The sequence below is a fragment of the Mustela lutreola genome, chromosome 5, assembly GCF_030435805.1.
Source record: "Mustela lutreola isolate mMusLut2 chromosome 5, mMusLut2.pri, whole genome shotgun sequence".
NCBI classification, from domain to species: Eukaryota; Metazoa; Chordata; class Mammalia; order Carnivora; family Mustelidae; genus Mustela; species Mustela lutreola.
Window position 1 is genome coordinate 119,860,228 of NC_081294.1, and position 27,690 is coordinate 119,887,917.

The 27,690-nt window shown below is 38.4% G+C and overlaps 1 protein-coding gene across 11 annotated transcripts in view; it reads right to left on the minus strand.

The window, feature by feature from the left end:
• Positions 1–27,690, minus strand: part of MCTP1 (multiple C2 and transmembrane domain containing 1) — a 543,974-nt gene that overhangs the window by 184,230 nt on the left and 332,054 nt on the right. For 7 of the 11 annotated variants that reach the window (XR_009354067.1, XM_059175490.1, XM_059175489.1 and 4 more), the window contains 4 exons: positions 25,580–25,657; positions 20,135–20,305; positions 17,048–17,178; positions 473–659 (listed from right to left, as the gene is read on the minus strand). Coding sequence is in view for 10 of the 11 variants with exons in the window: in XM_059175490.1 (XP_059031473.1) it covers positions 473–659; positions 17,048–17,178; positions 20,135–20,305; positions 25,580–25,657 (567 nt within the window). In the remaining variant the exon portion in view is untranslated. The remainder of the gene's footprint in view (positions 1–472; positions 660–17,047; positions 17,179–20,134; positions 20,306–25,579; positions 25,658–27,690) is intronic. The other 4 variants (XM_059175488.1, XM_059175487.1, XM_059175485.1 and 1 more) reach the window with 1 other exon arrangement.

Here is a 27,690-nt window from a genome sequence, read left to right on the forward strand (position 1 = left end):
AATTATATTTCACATTCAATTAAAATAAGAAAAAGGAATGAAGTGAGGCTTTTCTAAGCAGTTGAAATAAAAATTCCTTCTGTGAATATCCTCTCGTTACCAAGCTACTAATTAATGTAGGTGTCATTAATTCCATTTCAAACTTGGAAAGACAAAGAACTCTTAATTGCAATTACAAAGGGTCAATGAATTAATTTTGAGGTAATATTCTGTATGCTTCACTTTGCTTTATGAGAAGTTGCCTTGCACGATAGTTGAGCTGGGAGGCTCAGAATCTAGAACTTGGTTTGGAAGAAACTCTAGAGAGGAGCAGGTGTGCGGACCTCAGGGCAGCGGCATCTGCATTTGTCGAGCGCTCTGTTTCTGCTGACTCAATGGTCACACAGCTCTTCAGATGTAATTCTTTTACTCCAGATAAATCATTTACCAACTCATCACACATGACCCTGAATTAGGAGGGTTACATACGTACATATCTCCTTAAGATTTCCTCCCGTTCTTTCTGGTCCTCCAGGGAGTGGACGGAGAGGTCAGAGATGCTGACTGTGGCCGAAGCTGTCAGGGTGACCAGCAGGACCAGGTGCCCCTCACCCTCTTCCAGCTGCAACTCCAACTTGTGTGTCTGCTCCCTACTGAGGGACGACAGGTCCACCTGGCACCTGGAAACAAATGTTTTGAATTAGCAAATGGCTACTTCTTTTCTTTTCCTTTTTTTTTTCCTTTTCATTTCTCTTCTCTTCTTTTCTTCCCCCTCCCTCCCTCCTTTTTTCCTTCCTTCTTTCCTTCCTTTTTTTTGTCACATCAAACAGTGAAAGTGCAGGCTGGTCAGAGCTATGTGAAAAATAAATCAATAGAAACACTGTTTGAACCACTGGAAGGATGTATCTTTCATTTGGCACACTTTCTTCGAAAATTTAGATCCTGATTATTTTTAGTGTCTAATTTCTTATTTCTGTAAGATACAAAAAACATGTTTATCTGATTCTATTACTACCCACTGTCACTGTATTCATAAATTGGGAGGCACTTTCAATCCCTGGATGGCCTAGTTAAGTGAAGCTTTGCCTACAGAAAGATTAACATGAGCTGTCTGGAGAGGCAAACCACTGAGAATGTGAGTTCTTGTGTAGGATTTAAAACAATGGGTGTTCTTCATTCATGAATTTTATTAAGCAATGAATAAAATGTGTACTTTGATGAGGCCATAAGGTTTTACATTTTAAAAACCAAGCCACTTTATTCATAGAACATCACACATAAATATAAATAAAAAAGCAAATCCTCCAAAAAATTATACCTCAAGGGTTATGTACCAGCATTTTACTAAGAGAGGTTTCACAACATGGCAGTCCATGCTTGATAAGCTTTTCTCTCAGAGCTAAACACCTTGCAAACTCATTTAATAAAAATGTCAATTGATTTGGGTGAGACAGATACTGAGGTGATTGCAAAGCCAATAAACTGAGAGAAAGGGGGTGGAAATGAACAAAAGGCATTTAAAACAGGAAATAGACAATTTTAAGCATAAATGTGGCAACATATCATAAACAGGGGAGTCAGCTATTGTCAGCTATTAGGGACCGATTAAATTTTTGTTCTTCCTTCTTCTTCTTCTTCTTCTTCTTCTTTTTTTTTTTTTAAAGATTTTATTTATTTATTTGACACACAGAGAGAAATCACAAGTAGGCAGAGAGGCAGGCAGAGAGGGAGGGAGCAAGGAGCCTGATGTCGGACTCGATCCCAGGACTCTGGGATCATGACCTGAGCCGAAGGCAGAGGCTGAACCCACTGAACCACCCAGGTGCCCTGTTCTTCCTTATTCTTTACTCCACTCACTGTCTATTGCTTTGCTTTTTTTTTTTTTTTTTAACATAGTTTGTTTGTTTATCTATTTATTTGACAGAGAGAGAGAGGTGCCGAGAGAGAGGGCGCATAAGCAGGGGGAGTGGGAGAGGGAGAAACAGTCTTCCAACCGAGCAGGGAGCTGGATGTGGGCCTCAATCCCAGAATCCTGGGATCATGACCTCAGCCGAAGGTAGAGGCTTAACAACTGAGCCGAGCCACCCAGGCGCGCTCTTGCTTTGCTTTTAAATTAAATTTCTATGAATAGGGTTTCAGTGCTAATAGTTGGGTTCAAACATTTCCTTAGTATGAGTAAATTTAGAAATGAACCAAAGTCTGCATTTTCGTTCCATTTGTGCCTATCAAAAATGACAAGAGAGATAGGGACTGGGACTGAAACAACTGAGAGGAAGAGGAGTACAGATGCAAGAAATGAAAACAGAAAGCAACACCCTGGCCAGGGGCAGAAAGTCCATGTGTGTCAATGCTAACTGTTGAAAGAGAGCAGGAAATCAGATGGAAAACATCTTCCTAAAGGGAGAACGTATATCAGATAACTTCATTGTTTCTGCAAATACGACAAGCATTTCAAAATACTTTCACGCTGTCCCTTTAAACTCTGAAGGCTGAAGAAACGTACCAAATCCCTGTCTAAAATTCTAATTTTAATTGGAATTGAAAGTTCTTGTCAATAACACTTGGACCAAATTGAGGAGAAAGATGTGATGGTGACAACCAACCCATCAAATGCATTCTCTAAGAAAAAGGAAAAACGTCATTATGATTTTCTACAGATCTTTCCAGCAACCGGCGGAGTGTCTCACCTGTAGTTTGTTGACTATGAATTCAACTTTGGATTAGATTGGGAGTATGATACTGGAGAATCACACATGGGTTACAATTCACACAGTACTTTTGGTTGGATAAAGCTGGGAACAAGAAAGTTCTTTCACTTATTTGGATCCTGCATTTCTCAATTCCATCCTTGCTTTACTCTTTTGTGCGACACTGCACCACTCTTAAAATACATTGACACCTTCTGGAAGGTTTCTTTCTATGGCTATTACCATTTTACGCGGTCATATGGATGCTGGCTTACTCTTCATTTATGTTAGAGTCATTGTGTTGGGTGCTCTAGAGTTGGGGAAGGTGCTATAAAAATGATTTAGTCCCAGAGTTTCCAACTGGCAACTTTCAGATCACATCTGGTCCATGGATGTGTCCTCTGACTTAACTGCTGTCCCTAATACTATCTATTATTTACACAACTTCACTTAACTCTATATCTGGTTCAAACTTGCATAGATATTTGTGATCCTCACAGTCTCCTTCATTTAGCAATAAGAAAACTGAAAGCCAGACAAGTGATATGACTTAATGGAGATATACAGTTAGTTGTAAGCAAAACCAGGAACTGAACTTGGAAGAGTGGAATCGAAGATGTAGGCTTTCTTCCTGGGCTAGTTTTCATTAAGTAACTGTATCCCAGGACAAAGTGTGTCTATTTGCAGTGGTTCTTAAACTGGGTGAAATCTGGGCTTGTTTCTAACAGAAAAAATTATCTCAGTTTTCAAGCATGAAATTATGTATTTTTTGTACTTTTAAAATATATATAAGCTATAGAAAAAGACTGTAAGTTTTTGCTCTTGTAAGAAGATAAACTTAGAAAGATACACAAATTGAATTTAAAAAACTGAAGCTAATAAAATTTAACTTGGTAAATTGTAGGGAGGATTATGCTTTTTTGCTGCAACTAAAGTTTCGAAATGTTTGTGTAGAAATAGTTTCAGATGATGTCCTATATGTAATGCTTCAGAATTTCGACTTTTTAATAATTTCAATATAGAAAATGCCTATTAATATAAATGTATTAGAAGAGAGTATTAATGACTCCAAGGTTCTTTTTGCTATTTGGGGTCAGCTCTCCTATTTGTCTAAAAACTCTGCTGAGGAGCGAGGCTCAGATGCCATGTTTTTTTCTTTTTTCTTTTTTTTCAGATGCCATTTTAAATGAAATGTCATCTGATAATTGAGCAAAATTGTCTTGTTAACTTGAGAAAAAAGTTAGCATTACAGCATCACTGATACTGCATTAAATGCATATTAAATCAAATTATTGCTGGAATTTGCTGAAAAAAAAAAAGAAGTTTTGTTGCTGTTGAATAAGTATATACAAAGATGGAACTCCTGCAAAAGAGTCTATTGCAAAGTGACCCTAGTACTTATCCCTAGGTCAGTGCCATGGTTTGAATGTTTGTCTCCAAAATTCATATGTTGAAACCTATTGGTCCATGTTGTGGTATTAGGAGTGGGGCCTTTGGGTGGTGATTAGATCCTTAGGGTGGAGCCTTCATGAATGAGATTAGCACCTCATAGAAGAGGCCCCAGAGAGATCCCTCACCCCTCTGCCATGTAAGGACACAGAGAAAATACAATAGTCTATGAACCAAGAAGCCAGACACAGAATCTGCTGGTGTCTTGATCTTGGACTCACCAGCTTCTAGAACTGTGAGGAATAAATTTCTGTTGTTTACAACCACGTAGTCTGTGGTGATCTGGTATAGTAGTGCAACAGGCAGATTCACCTGTATTGAGCTCATCTGTACTGTTAAAACCGAAAGAAAGAAGGGTTTACTACATTTTGGATATAGAAGTCCTCAGTGGTCATCTGGGTGGTCAGAATAGGCATAAATTAATAGTTTCAAATTGATATCAAAATAAGAATGCAAGGGGCGGCTGGGTGGCTCAGTCGGTTAAAGCCTTTGCCTTTGGCTCAGGTCATGATCCCAGGGTCCTGGGATCGAGCCCCGCATTGGGCTCTCTGCTCAGCGGGGAGCCCGCTTCCTCCTCTCTCTCCTCTCTCTGCCTGCCTCTCTGCCTACTTGTGATCTCTGTCAAATAAATAAGTAAATTCTTTAAAAAAAATGATAATGCAAAATTTAAAAAGTACTGAAGCAAATTGATGGAGTACATATATCCAACGTGTACACAGGATAAAGAGCTCAGGATCGGGAGTCAGATCCCCTTGGTTTCAGCCATCTGTCACTAATTAGTTTTATGACCTTTCCCAAGACAACATACCCCCTTGAATTCCTGTTCTCACATCTGTGATATGAGGTAATTGAACTAGATGAACTTACAAATTCCTGCAAACCCCAAATTTCACACTTCACTACAACTCTATCCATGCTTACGCTTGTTTACATCTTCCTTTCTTTGCAATTCCACAAGCCAAACAACTAAGAGACCAAATTCATCTTACAGGCAATGAAATGTTATTCCTCAAATGTATTATCTGCCCCCCCCAAAGTCTCAATTTGATACCAGGAGGCAGATAATCTCATCACTTTTAAATTGCCTCTCAAGGAACACTAAGGGGTACCTCAAAAGTCACCATGGAGGGGAGAAAGCTGAAGAACTAGGGTGTGGACTCTTCTCTCTGGTTCAAAAAACAGCTCCTATTGCATCTGTTTCATATTGGTGTTCCACATATAGGTCTGAAAACTTACTGGATATGTATACCATCCCCTTAGATTCTGCTGGAGTCATGGCCTCCTGGATCTTCTGCTGCCTGCTTTGCTACAGCTGGGACTTTGGCTGTGCCTTCCCAAGGGACTGCTTTTCATCCCACCACCATGACCAATTAACTGTGGTTGGGTCCTTATGGGGCTTCCACCTACGACTGGCTCAACGTTCACTTGCCAAAATAAGCTGGGCTCTCCCCTGGCTGCCACCATGCGTTGAGGCCCAATGGCCACATGCCCCAAGTTTCTGGCTTCTAAGATTGATTCTATGTTTGGATAAAAAGCCACACTGTGCATTGTGGGATCTGGTTCCCTGATCACCTGTCAAAGTAACCAGATGAAACAATGCAGAAGTTGTCTTCTTGGAGGGTGAACTGAGATTGATGGAAGAGGAGATGGGAAGGTAATTCCTCACACCTCCTTCCTTCTCACAGAGTGCCTCAAAGTATGATTCTCCATATTGCCTGTCCAATTGCAGCCAGGTGGGTGCACAGCAACCAGCTATGTCTCTGAAACACAGGAAGCAGGGGTCCTCCCCGTAACATACTGCCTCGTGTTGCCTCCTAGTCTTCCCTGCTTTATGTTCTTTCTCTCCCCTTTAGTGCTTGGAATTGTACCTCCCAATGATCAGCACTTAATCATTGCCTCAAGCTCTGTTCTCAGGGAATCCGGTGAAGGCAAAAACCAATGATACAAGTCAATCCCCTCAGTTACAGCTGTCTACAACACAAGCCTACCATGCTCTTCTCAGTTCCCACCACCCATGGAATCTCCTTGGCAAGGCAGTGGTGCCCTTTCTGACCTACCATCAGCTTGTGTGTCACTGGCTGACTCATACTGACTACTGAAGTTATTCTAGACAGCTTATGATTCTCCCACCATCCAGGCTAGGCCTTACCTTTTTCTTTGTGTTTGCACAAGGCAAACACACCTCTGCCTGAGATGATGCATCTATCTTTGCTTGCCAAATTTTTACTCATTCTTGACGAAATACCCTGCAGTTGTCCTTCTCTGCCAGTATCCTGAGACACCCCAATGGCAGGTGCCTAGCCTAGCTCCTGGGATGTAGCTGGTGCTTTATAGGTACTGGAGTAGTTACAGAAAAAACAGAAATCAAGAGAAACCAAAAATTTACCCATGCTGACAGCGGCAGAGTCACAGCTAGGATGCAAGGTGCTCATTCTACCATCTTATACTGTCTTCCTAGAAAGTGGTTTGATTTCTTTTCAACACTTGTTTCACTCACTCATGAACTACTTTATGTATTAATTGCTTTTTAAGTGCTTTATGTGGCAGGCCTCTGTTGGATTTTGCATTAAAATCCAACAGATTTTGATCTGATCTGTTGCATCAGCCATTGCTAAGCCTGCTAGTTTCTCATTTCCTTTTTCCCCAAAATACCACAGACTCAGCATGTTGCTTTGAACAAAGTTCAAATGGCTTCAGAGTCCATGGCTAAGGGTTTAGAATACTGAAGTTTTAATAAAGTTTATTTATTAGGATTCTGAGATTATGCAAGTCACTTTAAGTACTTATACATCAGTTTTCCTCATTTATCAAGTGGAATTAAAAAAAAAATACCTTCACTTGGGGTGTCTGGGTGACTCAGTCAGTTAAGCGTCTGGCTCTTGGTTTTGGCTCAGGGTGGTGAGATCTGGCCTCACATCAGGCCCTGTGCTCAGCTCGAGATTGTATTTCCTTCTCCCTCCCCTTCTCCCCTTCACCTCTCCCTCTAAAATAAATAAATAAATAAACAAACAAATAAATAAGCAAACAAATAAATGTTTTTTTTTTAAAAGATTTATTTATTTGACAGAGAGAAATCACAAGTAGACAGAGAGGCAGCCAGAGAGAGAGAGAGAGGGAAGCAGGCTCCCTCTGAGCAGAGAGCCCGATGCGGGACTCGATCCCAGGACCCTGAGATCATGACCTGAGCCGAAGGCAGTGGCCTAATCCACTGAGCCACCCAGGCGCCCCATAAATGTTCTTTTTAAAAAATGCCTTCTCTTTGCATAGAGTTGTAAGAACACAGACATAATAGATGAGAAAGTACTTTGAAAAGTTGAAAGTCTGATCTAAGTATAATGTATGATCTTATTATCACACATGCCTTGGTTTAATGCTGGAGAATTTTAAAACTTACTATCCCTGCTGAACCCAATTTGTCAATCTATCAATCATTAAGTCAATCAGAGAAAGACAATTATCCTATGGTTTCACTCATACGTGGAACATAAGAAATAGTGCAGAGGACCAGAGTAAAATTTCAGTGTTCTTATCACCTTTTTTTCTCCTTTACCTTTCTATCTGCCATTTCTGAATCAGTAACCCACGCTATTCCTCCCAGATGAAACAGACTTGTGCTTGGATACATATATGTACATACATGTGAGGATGCTGGGGTGTAGGAAGCAAATGTAGTGTTCAGTAATTCATCAGCTGCATATAACACACAGCACCCATCACATCATGTGCCCATCACATCATGTGCCCTCCTTAATGCCCATCACATAGTTACCCTATCCTCCCCACCCCCATCCCCTCCAGCCACCCTTAGTTTGTTTCCTAGAGTTGAGAGTCTCTTACGGTTTTTCTCCCTCTGATGATTTCCCATTCAGTTTTCCCTAACTTCCGCTATGGTTCTCTGCACCTCCTGTTTTTAAATTACAAACAACAACAACAACAAACACACCTAAATAATCCTGCACAGGACAGGAATCAAGCTCTAAAAATATTTGATATATGCATTAACACAGCTGGCCCATGCACCAGACACATAACTTCCGGCCTGCAAGGTTTTTAGAAAAGAGTAGGAGCTGCATAACATAGAAGGGCTGGCGGTGGCCCCCTTACTTGCTGACTTGCTTTCACTGAATTGCAGTTCATATATGCCTTGTTAAGTGGATTTACGGATTATATAATCTAGTTTTAACTGAACTAATCCCCACAAAATGGACAATTGGCTTTAAAAGATCCCAGTAAAGAAACTGTGGATGGAAGATAATGCTAATTGAACAAGCACAAGTGAGCAGAATGATAAACAAGAATACGCAGAACCACCCCTTCTCCTGGCGGAGCTCCGTGTCAGGGACGTTCGGAGTCACTCACCAATGGCGGTGTAATCAGATCTCACAAGAATTCAGCCAAAACAACCCCGAAGTATCAAGAATAATACCTGCAACTGAAATTTACATCTACATTAACGATAAACTCCTAAGTGTGTGCTGTGTCTTGATGTGTTAGCTCATGATACTGTGAAGCCATCACGATTAGCAAGACATTAAAAAAAAAAGCCTTCAGAACAGGAAGACAAACCTCAACAGGATTTCTTGGGTGGGGGTATTTTTTTTTTTTAAAGATTTTATTTATTTATTTGACAGATAGAGACCAAAAGTAGGCAGAGAGGCAGGCAGAGAGAGAGGAGGAAACAGGCTCCTTGCTGAGCAGAGAGCCCGATGCAGGGCTCGGTCCCAGGACCCTGAGATCATGACCTGAGCCGAAGGCAGAGGCTTTAACCCACTGAGCCACCCAGGTGCCCCAGGTGGGTGTAATTTTTAAAAAAACACTTATTTTATAATTCTGACCTAATTTCAGGTCAGAAATGATCACAATAAAATGATGAAGCTTTTTGAGAGTTCGTAATACATGAGAACTATTTTACATTAGTAAAACTAATGATACGTAACAGATTGTACAATTTTATATTGTAAATCAATATAATATGTGATTCTTTAGAATCTCTGTGTTTTAAAGAATTCAATACATAACTACTACATGGTTTTAAAGTTTCACAATTATGCACATTTTACACCATCTCTGACATTACAAAATGCTAATACTCTTCTTGTCTTTCTGTTGTCAGAAGTTGTCACCATTTAACTATCTTTGGGGAGACTGCTTTATCAGAGCATACTTCTACAAACTTGTGAAATTCTTCATTCACTGACTTGAAGGTAAACCATTCAATATACACAGGGTGGTGCATGAAAACCGTCCTTGAAAACTTGGCCCACTGTGTAAGAAACACGGCACTGAGTATAAACTTCTACAAGAAATCTTCACAAGAAAAGAATAGTAACCCATGAAAGAAAATAGATTGAAATCTTAATATATTTGGCTTGGGTTGATTTTATGAAAAACCAAGACAAGAATCAATGACACATTCCATTCTCTCCTTAAATATTGTCGATCTCCCTAAGGAAATATTTCACTCAATCCTTAGTAAGAAAAATAGTGAAATACAATGATTTCTTGAAAAAACTCTCTTCAGTTTAGAATTTTCTGACTAGCTGTCTTTGTGCTTCCAAATTACTAATACAGGAGGATTGTTTCCACTCTATATAGGAAGTAAAAGAGTCATTGACAAATTGGTATCATAAATAAGAAACATTGCAAGTCAGGACCTACAGAGTGTCAAATGCAATGACCTTCAACCTACAGAGAAAGTTACTTTTGTTAATAGGGAAAGTCAAAGGTTATTTTCCCTGTTTGCCACACTATACTTACACATCTCACATTCTCCTTCCTTCTGCATTAAATACAGAGTCACAGATTTATTTTTTATGCTTATAGAATTTGGAAGCATTTGTTCTTTATCCCGAACTTACCCATTTGGAATAGATTCTTCTTATCAAACACCACCAATAATTAATAATAATCAACAATTATATATGAAATAAATTAATTTGATAATTGATTATTAATATCAATAACCAATTAATAATTAATAATCAGATAACAATTAATTTTTGATGAACTATAGCTCTCTAGCGAAGCTTACATCTATAGCACTTTGCTGTCATGGGCAGTTCCAATGCCCTAGCCCTCATAACAATGCAACAAATAAAGTCAGTAGCAATTCACCAACCTAAAATATATGTACCCCAAATCAATGCCACTTTAAAGATAAACGAGCATTTTGCACACTAATAAATAACATTATAAATCTTGCTATATTGGATTGCAAACAACTCCAACTGAATAAGATTGCTTGACACGGGATTTACTTATTCTGCATGTTCATAAAAACAACTTGTTCTCTGACAGCACTCATTCTTGGCAATTTACTGCAGCTGTCGGCAGCCAATTTGTTCAGATTACTGCTCTGCATAAAAGTGTAACAATCATGAGGATTTATTAGCTGATTATTGTAAAGGTGGCAGTCCGTCTTGCCTGCCAAAATGCAGGTGATCAGAAAGTTAAATAATTACATGCAGATTAACATTATTTCACCTTCATTGGATTGTCGTAGTTCAGCGACAGGTAGAATTTGCTGTTCAAACTTGCACTATTGTGTACACCACCTAAGTTGGTTTACTGACTCCTTGGCATTTTATTGAGCACTTAATGGCTTCAGACCATTTTGAATATAAGACTGAATTGAAAGGAGTGTGGACTTCCGAGTCAGGAGTCCTGGATTTGAATCTCGTATCAATCACCCCAGATTTGTACTAGCTGAGCAACCTCTCTGCCTCTTCTCCCACCTCACTTTTTGCATCTGCGAAACTGGCACACAATGAACCACTCTGCTTATCCCCTAATATTGAGCTAATGTATTAATGTCCTATTGTAGGGCATTGATGTTATTGTTTCTCTCTACTCACGGTAAATTTATTTTTTGCATGTAAAATTTACACCAGATGGCATTAACTCCCTGGATATTGGAATGATGAAGAAGTTATAATAAGTACCTTGGTAAATATATAGGCTACTTTTTACAAAATGCAAAAATTCAGTATTTTTAAAGTATTACTCAGATACTTGCATATTCTAACTCATTAATATTACCTTTTGAGTTATGTATAAATACACTGAGATTTTGTACCTGCCACTGAGTCATGTTGTTCTAATTGCCTTTGAATTATCACCTATTGTCAAATATGCATTTATAGTTGACCCTTGAACAATATCCCTGCACAACTGAACTTCCATGTAAAACTTTTGACTCTCCCCAAATTTAACTACTGTTGGCCTACTTTGACCAGAAGCTGTACCGATAATATAAATAGATGATTAACAGATATTTTGTATGTTATAAGTATTATGTATCATAATCTTACAATAAAGAAGGCTAGAGAAAGGAAAATGTCATTAAGGAAATCATAAGGAAGAGAAAATACATTTCTAGTACTGCATTTATTGGGAAAAAATCTGTGTATAAGTGCGTGTGTGCAGTTCAAGTCCATGTTAATCAAGGGTCAACTGTACTCAGAGAAGGAGAAGCCATAATTCCTATTATTAAATCAAACTTCAGTTAAAATCTGGCAAATATTTATAAAACACCTCTTGTATGCCATATACTTTTCTAGGCATTGGGGATGTGACAGTGAACAACAACAACAACAAACACTTAAAAAATCTCTGCCCTCATGAAGTATGGGCATCATTCTAGCAATGGGAAATAAATGATAAAATAAGTATGTGAAATGCATATGTGTCAAATGGTGACGACGTCTATGGAGAAGAACAAAGCAGGATAGGGGAAAGGGGATGACAAAGAAAGGGGGATTGCATTTAAAATAGGGTTAGTATGGATGCTTCCCTGATGTGACTTTTGAAGAATCAAGCCAGGGGGGCGCCTGGGTGGCTCAGTGGGTTAAAGCCTCTGCCTTCAGCTCAGGTCATGATCCCAGGGTCCTGGGATCGAGCCCCACATCGGACTCTCTGCTCAGCAGGGAGCCTGCTTTCTCCCCTCTCTCTGCCTGCCTCTCTGCCTATTTGTGATCTCTGTCTGTCAAATAAATAAATAAAATATAAAAAAAAAACCTAAAAAAAAAAAAAAGAATCAAGCCAGGGGGAGCACAGATGGCGGGGAAGGTTGTGAGGTGGAAGGGTGTCTGGTGTGCTTGAGGAAGAGCAAAGAGTGTGGAACGGAACAGAGGGAGGGAAGGGCAGAACAGTGGAAGTTCAGGGTAGAGCAGTAAGAGAGCTAGATCGTGTGAAGCACTATAGGCCACTATAAAAAGGTTTTGCCCAGATTAAGATGGGAAACAATTGAAGAGACTTGAGCAGAGGAGTTAAATTATTTTATTTGTGTTATGTGGAAGGAAGAACAGGAGGCTACAGCTATTGTCCACAGAAGAGCTGATGATGGCTTCAATCAGAATTATAATGATCAAGATAATGAAAGGAGTGGACTCAGAGTATACTTGGAAGGAAAAATTGGTGGGTTGTCGATGGATTTGATAAGAGTGAGAGAAAGAACAGAAGCAAATAAGACTCCGTGGTTTTTGGCATTAACAACAAACAAGGGAGAGCTTGAAAGGAAGAACAAATTTGGGGATATTTGGCATCAGAAATTTGGTTTTGGACCTGCTCAACTGGAGAAGGCTATTAGACATTCTAGTGGAGATATCTAGCTGACAGGTGGTGTGAAGTCTGGAGCTCAGAGAAGAGTTATGAAGAGGAGCTGTTTGTTACTATCAATCTCAGGCAATATCGGAAAGTACAGGAGTGGATGGAGACAATACAGAAGCAGGTAGAGACAGAGAAGATGCCCAAGGAGGGGGCTCTGAAGCTCTCCAGAACTAAAACAGGAGGGAGGTGAGGTGAGGAAAATTCTGTGAGTAAGACCAAGAAGGAACAGGGATGAGGTAAGAGAAAAACAAAGAGTGTGGTGTTCTAGAAGCAAGTGACAAACCCAGTACTGCTGCTGAGTCAGGTAAGAAGAGGTTGGAAATTGGCTGTTGGAGTTAATGTCTTGGTGGTCACAGGTGACCTTGACAAGAACAGTGTGGGTGGCTTGCTGTGGGAAGGGGTACAAGCCTGACTGCCTGGGTTCAAATGAGAATGGCAGTGGGTAATGCTCAGTGTTAAATGTTTTTCACTGTATCAACACTCCAAATTTGCAAGCGGCCCTTTCATTCATAGCCAGCCTTGTATTTATAATGACAACAACAACAAAAAAGAAGCCTATTAGTGAGCATACATTTACAAAACACATTTTCAAAAATCATTATATTTGACCAAACCTGGAAAATAAAGTGGGACAATATCAAAATTCTAACACAATAAACTAGTCTATGTAGATAATCCAACCCATACAAGCATTCTCAAGTTTAGGACTGAATTTAGATAGCACCCTTAAAACAACATTATTAGCCATTCAAGGGACAGGGCTATCCTTCATGGCAAACTTTGAAATTCATTCACCAACCACCAGCCAACTCCCAGAATTGTTCCTAATTTTTAAGTTAATACAGACATATCTTAATTATTCTCATTACAACAAAGAAATAATGGTGTGATGTGATAGAGGTGCTAACTAGAGCTACAAGGACAATCATGTTACAATGTATAAGTGTATCAAATCAACTATGGCACACTTTAAATTTACATTAGTTACATGGAAAAAGTATTTCTAAGTAAATGATAAAGTTAATAGGACATAAAAAAATGCTGCAATGATAGCTTGCAAAACAAGGCAGAAGGATGAATTCTGCTCTTGTTACTTTACTCCCAGAACTTTCACTTAATGGAAGGTAAGTCAATTCTCATCTAAACTACCCAAGGAACCAAGGAATTCTATTACTATCTGCATTATTTCCACCATTACCATACAATCTTCACGTAAACACAGTGACTTTACTCTACCTACCACTTAAGATATAATAATACTTTGCTTTTCAGTGGCAAGGTGTGTTTAAAGTACAATTTAATATATTATACTAACCAGAATGAGTAAATCAGAGAAAGACAATTATATGATCTCACTCATATGTGGAATTTAAGAAACAACAGAGGATATATGGGAAGGGAGGGAAAAATAAAACAAGATGAAACCAGAGAGGGAGACAAACCATAAGAGGCTCTAAATCATGGGAAACAAACTGAGGATTGCTGGAGAGCAGAGAGGTGGGGATGGGGTAATTGAGTGATAGATATTAGGAAGGCACGTGACGTAATGAGTACTGGGTATTATATAAGACTGATGAATCACTGACCTATACGTCTGAAATTATATGTTAATTACTTAAATTTAAATAGAAAAATAAAGTACAAGTTAATAAATATAAAGTTATGAACCTAGAATTTGTGGTGCTATCTGAACACTGAATAGATTTTAAGTGATGAATTACCATATCCATTTCCTTTTTCTGCAGTGGGCATCTTGGTTAAATTAGCAGAGTGAGTGTACAAAAAGGTTTTACTGAACATTTGATTACCTCAAAATTTGACAATAACTCTCTTTATTGTGTAAATGGGCTTTCACTGATACTCAGAAGCTGCCCCAGGAGTTATCCTGTCTACACCTGTACTGTGATGTACTTTTAAATTTTTTGGCTCAAATTGCTTTTATAGGCTATTATGTTTAGCATATGATCAAAAATGGACTTAAAAAAAAAACTGACGTCGATGCCAGGTAAGTTTTTTTTTTATTCTACTGAGAAAAAAACGTGACTTGAAATAAAAGTAATTCATTCAAAATGAATGAGAATTAAAAAAAAACAACAACAACAACCCATAACTCTTCAGTGGTAGCATTTGAAAACACCACCCAAGCCAGTTAATATAACCAAGACACTGGGAAGCAGAGCATAAAGTTGTGTCCATCAAAGCAACATAAGTGATTCTACTCGCTGGGTTCTCCTGTGTAATAACTGTGAATATAAACAACTCATCTAACAATCCAGGCAAAGCCCAAGTCAGACACTATACATAGGTGGTAACACTTCCGAGAGCTAGAAAAACTGAAAAGGGAGAACACACATCCAACTAGATTGCTAGTTTATTATAAAAGGAGATAATTCAGGAACAGCCAGATGAGAGCTACTCAGGTTTCCATGTCCTCTCAGGCACGCCACTGGCCGAACCCCTCCACATGCCAATCAATGACAAAGCTCCAAAGAAGGTTTTCTTCTTTCCCAAATTTCAGAAGACTTCTTTAGCACTCTCCCCCATTATCTAGAACAATCCATATTTTCTTCATATCAGCCAATTGTCACTGCTCTCTCAAAATTTGCCAAATTATGGACAAACCCATGACAACAAGGTGAGATGAGAAAAACTAGTTCACCTCTCTGCCAACCATTTCTGTAATATAATTAGCCATGGCCTTGAAGAATTCATAATATCATCAAGTGAGGAAAAGGGAAAGGTCAATACCAGATGGGCTGAGAAATTAAAGTAAGAAAAAATACATAAAAGTATACCTGTTATTATGGGAAAAAATAGAAAAAGGTGTGATAAGTTATACTTCATGTGATATGAACTCAGAAGTACAGGAAGGCAGTACATGGTAGCAATTACTTCCTTATATTACTAACATAACAAAGTATGGATATAAAATAATGAGACTGAGGCAGCAAGTTACACGTGACAATCATTCTGGTTATCTCATGGTAACCAAATATGGCTAATGTTGCTCTAAATTATGAAAACGAATTAGTAATAACTGTGTAATTAAGGAACTTTAATTACTTTAAGGAACAGCTAGACAGCACTTACTTGAATGAACTCATAGCATGTTGAGGAAGACAGAAACATAGACATATAACCATAAGGAAATGTAGTCAGTGTATTAACTCCTGTATACTTAAGCAACTTAAGCTGGTGATATATTACAAAAAGAACAAGTTAGAGCTTAAACAAAACTCTGAAAATAATGTTTTACTAAAGGGAGGGAAATGCAATGAAGTCTCATCATTTTAAAAGGCTTGAAATGTAACATAGTATTAGGTTACAACAGTTTTTTTCTGTTTCATTTTATAAGTAAAACATTATGGATTAAGTGAAGCTACTCTTTAAGCTCTCACTTTATAATCCTATAAAGAAAGCCAATGTTTAAAAAATATATCTCAGAATTACAAAAAAAAGCAAAGAGATAAACACGTTAGGTTGGATTCTTGCTTTTCTAGCATACAATGACCTTGATTATTGTTGGTGTGTATGCATTTCTTCAGGCTGTATGTTTAGAGACTTGGAATTCATGTGAACTGCAATGAAAAAAGACTATTCTAAACTACCAAGCTCTTCTGTACACTATGTTTTATTTTAATATTGGCGGGTCTCGATGTGTTATGCCACAAAGGAACATACATATAAAAAAAAAATAGAAATAGCTTTTAAAGCAAGAGAACAATTCATGGAATTCAAGCAGCAATTCGAAATAAACTTGTCCTTGTGGAGCGATGTCATTAAGCCTCATAATACCCCTTTCTTCACTGCATTATTAGAGAAACATGGATCTATCTCACTTACATGTTGCCATCACTAAAACTTGAGAAATCTGCAGATTTATGAACTCCTAAGAGTGGTTCTCTACCTTGTAGGGAGTGGTAGGAAACAATGCATTTTACGGTCTCACAATATGCTTTATGAGAAGTAGTATTATCTCAGATCACTTCACAGACAATGAATGTGCTCTTTGTTTAAGTATCTTACATCAAATGAGATTCCTCTTTCTCAATTCCTGTAACTTTTACGCACAATGTTCTGACACCTGGAAAAAATTTCTAGGTACCAAATTCAGATAGCCTACCCATCAACTGGTCAAAACTGCCACCTACTGGTCAGTTTTCAAATCTATTTTTCCCTTCACCCAAGCATTATTTTACCATGGTCAGATCCCTTCCTTCAAAATATTAAAGATCAAATGCAATAACCATAAAGGATAAAGCAATTATCCTTTTAACAACCTTCACCATCTCTGGGGTGAACCAAAGATACCTAATTATACAAACCTGCCAATAAAATCATCCCTTTTCCCAGCATCTTTGTCCCAGGCAGTGATATCAATGATTCCGCCTCTTTCTTCATAGAGATGAAAATCAAATTGTTCCCTCCATTGAGGATTCAAAGTTTTGGGCATAATCTGGAAAAAAAAAAGAATTGTTGTCTCATCAATATCAGTCTTTCAAAAAAAATTAACTCAAGTCATTGAATAAAAATTAAGGTGCTATCTAGAAAAGCACGTGTGAGATTTGAACAAAAGCTTCCAGAAATGATGGAAATGAGTCATTAGATGTCTAGCATCTTTAATGCATATCATCTGAAGGAACCCTCGAGGATATGTCCTGAAAACCAAAGGGCACCCTTTCGTCATCCTGAATAAGATGAGACATATGAATTATACAGAAAAGGCAAGTAGTCTATAAGTGAAATAGCTCACTCAGATACTAGCATTTATTTTACATAATTGGTTAATGCACAAAAATATAACTCATAGTCTGTCATCTCACAATAAAGGGAGATGTGGATTCCCAGGTTTGTTTTTTTTCCCCCCTTACTCCCCCTCCACATGGGAATTCTGAGCTATTCACATGAAAAAATCCCAGACCATGAAGTTCTATGGGAGCAGAAGGAAACAGAAAGTAACTTTGGGGTGGTCAGGCAAATATTTATATTAGAATTAGAACATTTATGTTTCATCCCCATTTGATATCTGGAGAAACTGAGACCTAGAGTTGAAGTGACTGATGCTTTAGTATCCAGACTCTTAACTCAGGTCTTTGATTAAACCCTCAGGTTTCTTTCCCCAAAGCAATATGTCAAAAATGTCTGTGAATTAATACGAGTGTGTGTGTGAATAATCTGTATGTTGCAAATACGAAAAAGATATCTTATCCAAAGTGCAATTTTGTAACTTCAAGTATTCCGATAAGACGGTAGAATGAAGGAATAAAGTGACCCATATCGAGGTGCTTTGAAATTTCATTCACCATTAAACAACCTTCATATTTGTTTCCCTCTTCTTTCTTTTTAGCAGGAGGGCATGCAGTGGCCTTTTCTCTTTTGAATGTATGAGACAAATCTTCAGATGTAAAGACTTTGAAAGCAATGAAGTATGTTATGTGCAAAGGCAATACAAATGAATCATAATTTTTAAAGTTCATAATCTGAAATTAATCAGCAATATATCATGAAAGAAAGAGCAAAGAGAGACACATGTCCATAGCTGGGTTTCATATTTCATACCTAAAGAGCAGAACTATAAAAATAAGTGATGTTTTAAGCCTACCAGAACATGGAGATGATGTTAATTGATAAAGGACAAGATAGAAGTGGTCATAGGAACCTATTTTTGGAATCAGTAGTTTCTTTAAAATATGTTATTAAGTTCATGGCAGAAAAAAAAAGATGGCACTTGAGGATCCTATGATAATTCAAAACTCTCATTATTGGGCTCAGATGCACTTCTATGGTATTTTGGGGAATGGTCTGTCTTACTTATTTGGCCATTAAGAGCCCAATTTTTCAGTTTCCTTTTTAAGGATTGTCTTCCCTATATGATTTCCTTGAGGCCCAAAGTGGTGCCTTCCCCCTCCACGTGGGCACTTGATAAGGAAACCAGTCAGCCTAAGAGTAGTTTTCACTGCATACCAACAAATCAGCTCTGTGATATTTCTAACTACCTAGAGACTGATGAAAACTTCCTGTGCCAGAAGGAACCTTGTCAGGCTATTTATCAAAAGTTCTTGAAAATGGTAATGTCAAAGTGGAGATATTCCCATCAAAGTAGAATGTGATTTTTCGTACAAGACAGATAGGATGGTTGTCCCAAGTGAGGAATGCCAGCTGTAGAAGGTGACCATTTAGGAGGTTATATATATATATATTTTTTTTTCTTTTTAAGTTTTTGTTTATTTTCATAAGTAACCTCTATACCCAATGTGGGACTCAAACTCAGGAACTCAAGACTGAGAGTCACATGCTCTTCTGGCTGAACCAGACAGGCCCCCCAAAAGGTTGTATTTGGATACAGCACAAATAAGACATGTGCTCCAATAGAACTATGACCACACTGACCTTTACTAAGTATTATTACTTCTATCAATAATATGATACTAAGATGATTATTTAATATATTACTTCTACTAATATAATTGTTATTACACAATATACTTACTACTGCTGATCATTTTCTTTCCATTACTACCATTTATTATTTACTATGGATGAGGCAGTATTCCAAGCCCTTGACATGTATAACATATATTTATTCAGTCTTCTCAATAACTTTACAGGTAGACATTATTTTATTTTTTATATATATTTTCAAAAGATTTAATTTATCTATTTGCCAAAGAGAGAGCGAGCACAAGCAGGGGAAGTGGCAAGAAGAAGGAGAAGCAGGCTCCCTGAAAAGCAAGGAGCTCAACATGGGATTCTATCCCAGGACCCTGGGATCATAACTGAGCTGGATACAGGTGCTTAACCAACTGAGCCACCCAGGCATCCCTAGGCATTATTTTAATTCACATTTTTACAGATGGGGAAATTGGGTCATGGAGAGTTAGAGTAACCATGGCACACTGCTAGTATGGGCAACAGAAAGCTGGCCCTTTGTTTTCTAAATAAATAAAGGAAAAAAATGTAATCTGCATTGGTGCAAGTCAGTTGGAATAAAGTGTTTCAGAGTAATGGACAAAGATTTTTTGGTATGTAAAATAATGTTATTTGTATACGGATACCAGTAACTAATTGTAGTAATAATAGTAGCCAACATTCAGCATGTTATGTCCCAGGCATTAACTTAGGTTTGTTGTGGCTTTTCTTTTCTTTTTCTTTTTCTTCTTCTTTTTTTAAATAGGTAAGTTCAACTCCTGTGTTAGAGATGAAGAAGTTGAGACACAGTAGTAGTTTACACCAGGTCACAGAGCACATTAAGTAAGAAATGCAACAGTACATTTATTGGTCGGGTTTTCTGACCTGATGTTCCAAAGAAGCTCTGTTAAGCATTTAACAAGCATCTTCATCTCCCAGAGCATGGCCATTAACTCACCACTGCCTTCCCAATACTGACAGGAACACGAAAGGGATACGGTTACCTTGCTCTTATACTTCTGATGCCCAAGCCGGAACTTCACATAGGGGTCACTCAACCCATTTGAATCCATTGCCTTGAGATCTCGCCCCTCAATCAACGTGATGCTGACTATTCCTCTCCAAAGCTGTGATTTTCTGTGGACTTCTGATAGACGTAAACTTTGGGTCTGAAACTTTTGGTAAAGGAAAACAGAGTTAGCCTCTTGAGTTTTAAACTGAAATACCTCATTTGGTATTATCCTTAGTCCTGTTACAATTTTTTGAAAATTTAAAAAAAGTAGGTAGTTACAACGAAAAAAAAAACATAATTAACAGATTATTATTAATTCATTGGAAAAACCATCAAAAAATGTGAAATTATCACCTCATAATAAATTTAAGGTTGCTGTTTACAAGAGGTGAATGCTCAAAATAAAGTCGTTTTCTAACTCTTAAAGTCACGAGATGTAGATACTTGAAGATTATCAGAGAGTATCTGTCTATATGTCAAAGATGCCAGTGTCAAAATACATAAAAAATAAATATTATAAATACCAAAGACCTTAACCACATTTTAAATATAAAAATATTTAATTTTTAATTAGTTATGGTTTTTGAAGCTCTCTTTATCAGGTTACAAGTTGGTTTTAGTAGTGGGTTTTAGTTGTAAGATTATGAGCTCTGTGCAGACAATTTAAAAAGTTCTTCATTGCTAAGTTAGGAGACAACGGAGGTTCAGCTCACTAGAGAGGGTACTGTGGAACAGAAGACAAAATCAATATGCCCATCGAAGGTGTCTCGTTTATGCTGAAACTTGCATCACACATTTTACAAATTATGTATGTGATTTATATTGGTGGGTATGTTTCTGAAATTACTTTGCATTCTAGTTCTTGAACATGTTCCTTAATGATTTTTATCATGCTTTACCGTAAATCACAATATTCAAGCTGAGGAACAAAGTCGCAATTTTTGAAAATTGGGAAGCCTCCCAGAAATGGCTGCATAATCTCTTTGAACTAAACAGCACATACAACAAATCAAAGTCGCCAAAATGTTCAAATCTTCTCAATTTGGATTCAGAAACAAGCAGTACTATAAAAACTGCTGTTTCCTTCATATTGTCAAGCATGTTGTCTTCACTTACAGTCATTTCATGAAGAAATTCAACACGTCTCTCCGCCTCAAAGTGCTCCATTTCTATATTATAGATTAACTCGCCTTTCGGCCCAATTCCTTCAACATCAACAGTATAAAGTCATAGCCTATTTTGTTTAACTCCCTCTCTCACTTTGAATTCCTGCTTTTTTCCCTTACCTCTCCACTGCCATCACTGTTTTTCATCTATCTTTATGAAAAACAATGCATTTCAGGTTGCTTTTATTAGGAAAAGGAGAACTACATTCTTCAAAAGACAATACTTTTTATATTGGAACATTTTAATGTAAATTTTTCTAAATCACTTTGCCTACCTCCCTGTCTTGGTGATAAGTACATTGTGAATGACAGGGCCTACTGGCTCTGCCTTATTAACATCAACACAGGCCTGCATCAACACACCCCACACCCCACACTGCTCCGAGAGCAGTGGTCAAGTGTGTTCTGGGGTGCATCACGCTTTCAGGGAACACCTGTAACCTCCACAGGACTCCATGCCCCATTTCAGCTAGAGTCCCTCTGCCCTTGTCTGTCTTACACATTGACCTTCGGCATTGGCTTTTGTTTGAACCAAGGATTCATCAGCCGAAAAAGTTGAGTGCACCCAGTGACCTTGAAGGGTTTCTAAGATATCAGGCAACTTATTAGTATATCATTCAGCAATAGATAACTGCATTTTTATTTATTTATTTTTCTATCTATCATCTATCTGTCCAGTTCTGCTGCTCTTGAGATCATCGCTACTACAGACTGTAGAAAAACAGATTCTAAACTTTGGGTCTGAACGTTTGTTAGGGAATATGAGTGGCAAAGAAGGAAAGAAGAAAAATGAATTTTGGGTAAGTAAGAAGAAATAATCATCTTAGCAAAGGCCAAGGAGTTATTTGTGACCCATTTATACAGAGCTGTAGAATTTCAAAGTGTGTATGTGTGCCTTATATCACTTGATTTCCACTAAAACCCTCTGAAGGAGCAAGACAAGGCCTGCTACTTCCATTTTAATGATGAGGAATTTGAGGCTCAGTTGGTTTGTGCTAACAGATGTTGGATGTGTGACTAGAACCCAGTATTTCTGACCTTTATTCCTGAGCTTCTCCCCATATTGATCTTTGGGGTAGAGACTCTCTCCTTGGTCTACAAGTAATCATGATTTAAGTATTATGTTCCTAATGTTCCTATAATGTTCCAGGGAGGTGAGTTGTTATACCTGAATGACATTCCAGTCTAGATTTTCTTGCACAGTTAATATGTGAAATCATCTTCTACTTTTCTCTTGTAGGAGCACCTGCATTCATACTTAGAAGATTTCAGATTGTTGATAGATATACTTAGTAGCATTTTCTAGGCACTCTAGAAGTAGAAGTTGCCCATGGCACTCAGTCACATTATACCTGGGTACAATCTAGGCTATGTGCCACCTTCAATTAGCAATGCCAAGTTAGCTTCTCGAATGGTACCGTGTCTGAAACCCTCCGTATCTTGCCCCCCAACCCCCTTTCCATTTCTCACATGGGAATAGGAACTTTATTTACAGAGTGGGAAGGAGAAACAGTGCTTTCCATGGGATCCTTCATGCTTTCACAGAAATTAAATAAACTTCATGAAGGCTTTACCTACCGCCATTTGTTACAAAATGCTTTTTTATAACCTGGAAGAACATTCCTAAAACGAGTTGGAAAGCCAAAGGGGAGGGAGAGGGGGAGTATTACTTCACACAAAGAGTGTTAATGAATGTGGGAATTAAGGTGATCTGCATAAAAGGTTAAAAGGAGAGGGGCACCTGGGTGGCTCAGTGGGTTAAAGCCTCTGCCTTCGGCTCAGGTCATGATTGTAGGGTCCTGGGATCGAGCCCCGAATAGGGCTCTCTGCTCAGCAGGGAGCCTGCTTCCCCCTCTCTCTCTGCCTGCCTCTCTGCCTACTTGTGATCTCTGTCTGTCAAATAAGTAAACAAAATCTTTAAAAATAAATAAAAGGATAAAGGAGAGGAGTCCCAAAAGGATACTAACCAGATACCATTTTAAGAGGAATTTTTCCTTCTTCAATATTTTAATTTGTTAAAAATGGTACTTTTCTAAAAAGAAGCCCCATCAGGGATGCCTGGGTGGCTCAATTGGTTAAGCAACTGCCTTTGGCTCAGGTCATGATCTTGGGGTCCTGGGATCAAGTCCTATATCAGGCTTTCTGCTCAGTGGGGAGCTTGCTTCTCCTTTTCCCTCTGCTCCCCCCAACTTGTGCTCTCTCTCAAATAAATAAATAAATAAATAAATATCTTAGAGAAAAGAAGCTCCATAATTCATTAGTGATTTGATTAATGCATAGTCATGAAATAGATAAATATTTAGTAGTCTAAGTATAAAGAATAGGAACTTGAAATGAAATAATAAGGTAAAGGAGGAAGACAGAAACTTACAAAACCAGTCCTAGGAGAGACAATGACTTAAACTAAGGACCCAGTTGCATCTTTCTAGCGATTTCTGACTATGTGACTTGGATGTGTTGCTCCCTTCCTGGGCCTCAGTTTCCCTTCCTTCCTGTTAAAGATTTTCTTTGTTTAAATGTCAGAGAGAGAGAGAGAAGAGAGAGAGCACAAGCAGAGGGAGCTGCAGGAAGAAGGAGAAGCAGACTTCCTGCTGAGCAGAGAGCCTGATGTGGGACTCGATCCCATGACCCTGGGATCATGACCTGTGTCAAAGGCAGATGCTTAACCAACTGAGCCACCTAGGCATCCCTGGACCTTAGTTTTCTTACCTATTGTTCTCCAGACTGTACTCCAGAGCTCCAAGTGTACTAAGAACACCTTTCTGTGTGTGGAGGGGTAGAGGGGATGGAGGGGGTTTCGGCGTATTTGCAGGTAGGGGGGCCTGCATAGAAAACAGTCTATTCTGTAAACAGAAAAGATTTAACCTGCTGAAGATGGTCATTTATCTCTTTTATTAATTTTTTAAATCAAAGTTTTAGGGAGCTCATTGAAGGTTGTTAACAAATGGAATTCCACAACTATTAAAAAAAATGAAACTCCAAAAACCACTAGTGTTAATGCTCTTCAAGATACTTGCCGAGTCACTTGCTGCTCTGTTTAAAGTTTCCTTCCTCTGTATAGCAAAGTTCTCAAAGTGTGGGCCACAGACCAATGGCATCAGTGTCACCTGGGAGCTGGCCAGAAATTCAAATTTTTTGGCTGCACCCCAGACCAAAAGAATCAGAAGATTTGGTTTATTCAGCCTTCACTCAAGGTCGCTGTGATGCGTGCTCAAGGATGCGAACCCCTGCTTTCAAGGTTCTCAGGGTCATAGGCACTGGCCTCCTCCTATGTTCTAATTAGTATTATTAATTACTATAATTGTGAATATTATCCATTCTCTTGCATGGATAGCATATAATCTAATTAAAATCTTTTAGTCCTATTTCTAAATTTACTTAAAGCAGGTTGGTCTGGATATTTGGAGAATTTAGAGAGAGAAGCAGGAGCCTACTGCAAAATTGTGTGAAGTTCATTTATTACTTCTTTCCTTTAGTTTTTAAAAATTTTTTTATTTTTTTTAGGATGTACTTAAATAGTATGTACTAATTGCAGTATTAAAAATTAGTCCATCAGAAATTGCTTACTGAGCACCTAAATGGAAAGGAGTATTAGATCTAAGATACCCCCCTCAATGAAATTAACATATGAGAGATGAGATTTATTTATCTGAGATCATGTTTTCAATTATGTCCTTGCTGAAACAGAATTCTGTTTGAAGAGGAAAAGAAATAGGAAGGAAGAAATAAAAGGAAAACAACGTCGCATCAAAGCAAAGAACCAACATCGAACAAGGAAGAAATAACCTTTGAACTTTTGAAGGAGTAATTGCTGAATTTTAGTGGGCAGTTTGTTGACATCAGTGGGCCTGACCATCCTGGATGTGATTCCGTTCTCGTGCAGCAGAGCTACTTGCTTATTTCCAACGTGCTCCCCACGTGATACTCACACCCACTCAAGTTTGAGACCATCCTCATAAGGAATATTCATCCAAGCTCAGACTTAACCCAGACTATCAGGACATCAGCTATCAATACCAATTTGAAATTCTGAGGCAATTAGTCAATGACCTGCATCATTAGTAAGATTTTAGATGGGTGAGTTGGCATTTTAAGGAGAATATTAGTTTATGCATATTATTCCTTGAAAAGGAATTCAAGATTCAATTCCTCTTCATACATATAAAAGAGGTTAGGATCGGGAATAGGTTTTCAGAACAGTGAGTCAGCCATGAGAGTTCACAGCTCATGCAAGCTCAGAAGGAATATACAAACCAGACGGTTGAACTTACTTGTGCATTTTGGTCATACGTACTCTGAAGCTCTGCCCTGCAGAAGCCCAGGTCGGGAAGAGAAGGCCTGCCGTATGTCTGGATGGAGAGGAACGGTCAGAGCTGTTCAGGAAAGCTTTTTGCTACTATCGACAACTCATTTCAACCAGCATTTAGCATTACTTTCCAAAACCACATGATTTGAAGAAAAAAAAAGGATCAGCTCCCCAAGTCACTGTCAGAAAATGTCTTCTAGCACAATGAAGATAAATGCCAGTGCAATCATATAATTTCCAGCCACCATTTTCTTTAGTGGCATAATACCAGAGTGGTCAAAAAAAAACAAAAAACAAAAAACAAAAAAAAAACCAAAATAGAAGGACAGAGATTAAACAGTGATGGACCCTGCTGGAGTGTTTTTTGTTCATAAGCACGGTACCGAAAAGAAACATAGGAAGAAAAATCATGGAAAGAATCCTTTCCCCAAGGCTGCAGCTTCAGAATATTTAGGAGACTGTTTCCAACGTCAAACAATGGATACGGCCCCAGAAGAATACGTGTTACATGGTTACATGTTACATGGATATGATCGCGTTAACTGCATCCCACAGGCAAATCCTTTGTAGTGATTAAAGAGATAGCTCTAAAGTAACAGAGAAATCTTGCCCCATGTGACTTGCCCCTTTTTCTCTTTGCTGCCCTTGGACCTAAGAAAGCAGCCAAAAAATCCCTCTGTTACTAAGACCAAGATCCGCAAGAGATGGATTCAGAAAGACGCAGCTCAACAAGAAATACTAGGAGGAAATTATCATGCCGAGCTGAACAAGAAATACTAGGAGGAAATTATCATGACGAGCTAAGAGTTTGTATTAAATGATCGTGAGATGAGAACATCAACAGGGAGGGTGAGACTCGGCCAATCTGGAAGATCGGTGAGAGCATACACTATGAAATGAGCGTGCATTGGCAACTTCTAAGTGCTAGTGTGTTCATTCTCCAGTGTTTTTCATAACAGACATTTTTCAGGTAAGGAAACTGAGGCACAGAGATGATAAATCCCCTACTCAAAGCCAAACGGTTAGTGAGTGGCAAGGCTGAGATTTGAATCTGGGGTTGCTGATACGTAATTGATCATTTTTCTCAGTATATTTCACATTTTGGACAAAGCCCAAGAAGTCCATAATACAAAACAAAAATGGGAAATAACGTGAACAGAATTTGTTGAAATACTTTGACTCCTGTGTAGATAAAATATATCCACCAGGATCAGTTATCGAGGAAGCCTAATCAGGGGCTTGGAGGAAGCAAAAGTTGGCAGGCAGTAATAATTCTAGCATACAGTGTTCTGTTCTGTATTCTAGCATACAGTACTCCGTCATGAATTATCGTCTAACATCTATTAACAAGGCGGGCAAGTTGTAGAAGCTCGTAAGTAAATTCAGAACACTTCTATTTTTCAATTCCGGTTATTAGGGTTTATTAATTCAATTCCTTGAAAAACCGGATCACTAATAGAAGGAGCTAGCCTATTATTCTAGATCCTGATTAAAAAACAGATCAAAACCGAACCAATCTATCCAGATTTAACATGTGGCTAAAAACCACTCAGTCATATTAATCTTCTCCCTGACTTGTGTAAATAATCCTTGGCTTTTGTTACCTTGGATTTTATAACCTGTATACAACCTAATCCTTCCAAATGAGACCCAGACCCTGGGAAACTGGAGTGAAAGCCATCAGTGTGTCTTTACAATAGCTTTGTGTGGAGTCAGCTCACCTCTATTTTCAGCACAGAGGTGCACAGGCTTTTATTTAATCAAATGATCCACGAGACACTACAAAGAAGAGATAATGACAGCCTAGAATGGCTGTTTTGTGCTGCAAAGCCTGGAGCGTGGAGCAATTATTAGCTCAATCCCAGGCACAGGCATGTGCTATCTTTTCCTTTGCCTGCCGAGTTTATTCCAGTGAATTGCACCTAGGTGATGAAGTCCAACGAGTAGATTTGCTCTACGGTCCAGCTGCCGTCTCAGAGCAGGATCGCCTTTACAGAAACCCTCCCAGGCTTTGTCCAGCCCAGTTTAAAGTGTCTCATGTAATAATAAGGCTTTGAGGCTTCGATCCATTTTTTT